Raw genomic sequence first — 2,331 nt, forward strand, 5'->3', positions numbered from 1 at the left:
TTTTTTTAAAGAGAGTCTCACTTTGTTGCCCTCAGTAGAGTGCTGTGGAGTCACAGCTTACAGCAACCTCCAGCTCCTGGGCTTAGGCAATTTTCTTGCCTCAGCCTCCTGAGTAGCTGGGACCACAGGCTTCTACCATAATATCCAGCTATTTTTTTGTTGCAGTTTGGCCAGGGCTGGGTTTGAACCCGCCACCCTCGGTATATGGGGCCGGCGCCCTACTCACTGAGCCACAGAGCCACCCTACAGATTCTTTTTTTTTCCCCCTGAATATTCCAGGGGGTACAAACATTTTGGTTATATATACTGCCTGTGTACTATTTGGGTCAAACTCACAAGTGTGCCCATTATGCAGATAGTGTGCATTGTACCTGTTAGGTGTGAATTACCCCATCCCTTCTCGCCCCAGTGCAAACCACTTAGTCCTACTTGATTTTTGATGTGTGCATAAGTGTTGATTGCTTAGTTCCAATTTATTTTTATTTATTTATTTTGAGACAAAGCCTCAAGCTTTTGCCCTGGGTAGAGTGCTGTGGGCTCAAGTGATCCTCTTGCCTCCACCTCCCAAGTAACTGGGACTACAGGTGCCTGCCACAATGCCCGGCTATTTTTTTGGCTGCAGCCGTCATAGGGTGTTGGCAGGCCCCAGGTATTAGTTCACCATTTTAAAAAAATTGCTGAGTAGCACTCCATGGTATACATACATGTATGTAGATCACAATTTCTTAATCCACTTGTGTATTGATGAACACTTGGGTTGGTTCTTGAGCCAAGTTCCCATCGGGTTCTTTTCCTTAGGATGCAGGGCTCAGTGGGATGAAAAGAGAAGTCCTCGCAGGGCTGTCAGACACATGGTTCAGGGCTTGGGACCTTTCTACCCCAGGGCTTAGGTTTGTTCCTTCCCTAACACCCTGCTGCTTTCTTTCTTTTCTTATTTTCTGGATTTTGCAGGGCAAGCGAATATAGCAAAAACCATGATCTCAAGAGCTCTTGGAGCTATGGAAAATGGAGCCATACTGTAAAGACTAGAAATTCATCTAAATCTGAACTGCTGGGAAATTGTTTAACGTTCTGTCAAATGAAAGGAACCAAATAACCAGAGATTTTTTTTATACATGAATGAGGATTGATTTTTTTTCCTCCCAGGCTTTTAAGTGTAATATGTCAATAAGGAAATACTTCTGTGTGGGTTTGACTCTCAGGATAGTGACTGATGGGGCAGATGACATGAGGTGGCATTCTTCTAACCTTTGAAAAGCTTATATTCCTTAAAATAGGAAAACAAAGTTAAGTTCATTGGCTGTTTAAGGAAGAAAGATGTTAAAGTGACGGGATTAGACAGAAATAACATTGGAGATGAGTTGAGACATGCATTAGGCTTTACAAGAGGGATAAGATTTGGAGAGATGGACCAGCCAGGTGGTGGTATCGAGGAAGAGCTTAAACAAAGGTAGGCAAAGGTGACGCTTGTCCACAGGATGGGGCTGCCCAGTGTGGGGGCCAGGAGGAGGAGCACAGACGGATGTTTTTCTTGACCCTTATTTTGGTAAAAACATGGTTGCTTTCTAATATTCTTCTCCCCTCTCCTTTGTTACTGTTTTAGGAGAATTACGAGCAGATGAAAGCATTAGTAAATCAACTCCATGCACGAGCACAGCACATAAGACTAGGTAAACCCAGCATTTATTCTTCAGTTTATGCTTTTAATGACGATCTCCCTGTATAGCTGTTAGTTTTTGAAAAAAAATATGGTAGCATTAAAACTACTACTCTTTTGCTTGGATGAAATGGTGTCTTAGAGAGGAACATAGTATGATAAGCTTTATTATTCCATTTTGCTGTTATTGGTATATATGACATTTTTACTTTGAAGTCCATGTTATTTGATATTAAAGGTATTTTCCAAATAAGATATTTTCTTTTCTCTTTTATTTTTTGAGATAGCGTCTTGCCCAGGGTAGTGTGCAGTGGGGCAATCATAGCTCACTATAGCTTCCAACTCCTGGGCTCAAGTGATCCCCCTGCCTTAGCTTCTCAGATAGCTGGGACTGCAGGCATGTGCCACCACACCTGTCTGATTTTTCATTTTTCTTAGAGACAAGGTCTCCCTATGTTGCCCACTGTGTTGCCCAGGCTGGTCTTGAACTCTCAGGTTCAAATGATTCTCTCACTGTGCTGGAAGTATAGGCATAAGCCCCCAAATCCAGCCTAAAATAAGATTCTTAATATGTTACAAGTACCTTATTTATAATAAGCTATATATGAGGCAGTATTTGCAAGGTATAAATTACAGAGAAAATACTATGTAATTTCTTTAAGTAATTATTAGTG

The 2,331-nt window shown here is 41.7% G+C and overlaps 1 protein-coding gene across 2 annotated transcripts in view; it reads left to right on the top strand.

The window, feature by feature from the left end:
- MCCC2 (methylcrotonoyl-CoA carboxylase 2) overlaps positions 1-2,331 on the top strand; it is a 76,307-nt gene that overhangs the window by 6,244 nt on the left and 67,732 nt on the right. For both annotated transcript variants that reach the window (XM_012802814.2, XM_003785896.3), the window contains exon 2: positions 1,604-1,670. In XM_012802814.2, the coding sequence (XP_012658268.1) occupies positions 1,604-1,670 (67 nt within the window). The remainder of the gene's footprint in view (positions 1-1,603; positions 1,671-2,331) is intronic.

This window comes from Otolemur garnettii, unplaced genomic scaffold (genome assembly GCF_000181295.1).
Source record: "Otolemur garnettii isolate 467f Iridium unplaced genomic scaffold, OtoGar3 scaffold00017, whole genome shotgun sequence".
In the NCBI taxonomy this organism is placed as follows: Eukaryota; Metazoa; Chordata; class Mammalia; order Primates; family Galagidae; genus Otolemur; species Otolemur garnettii.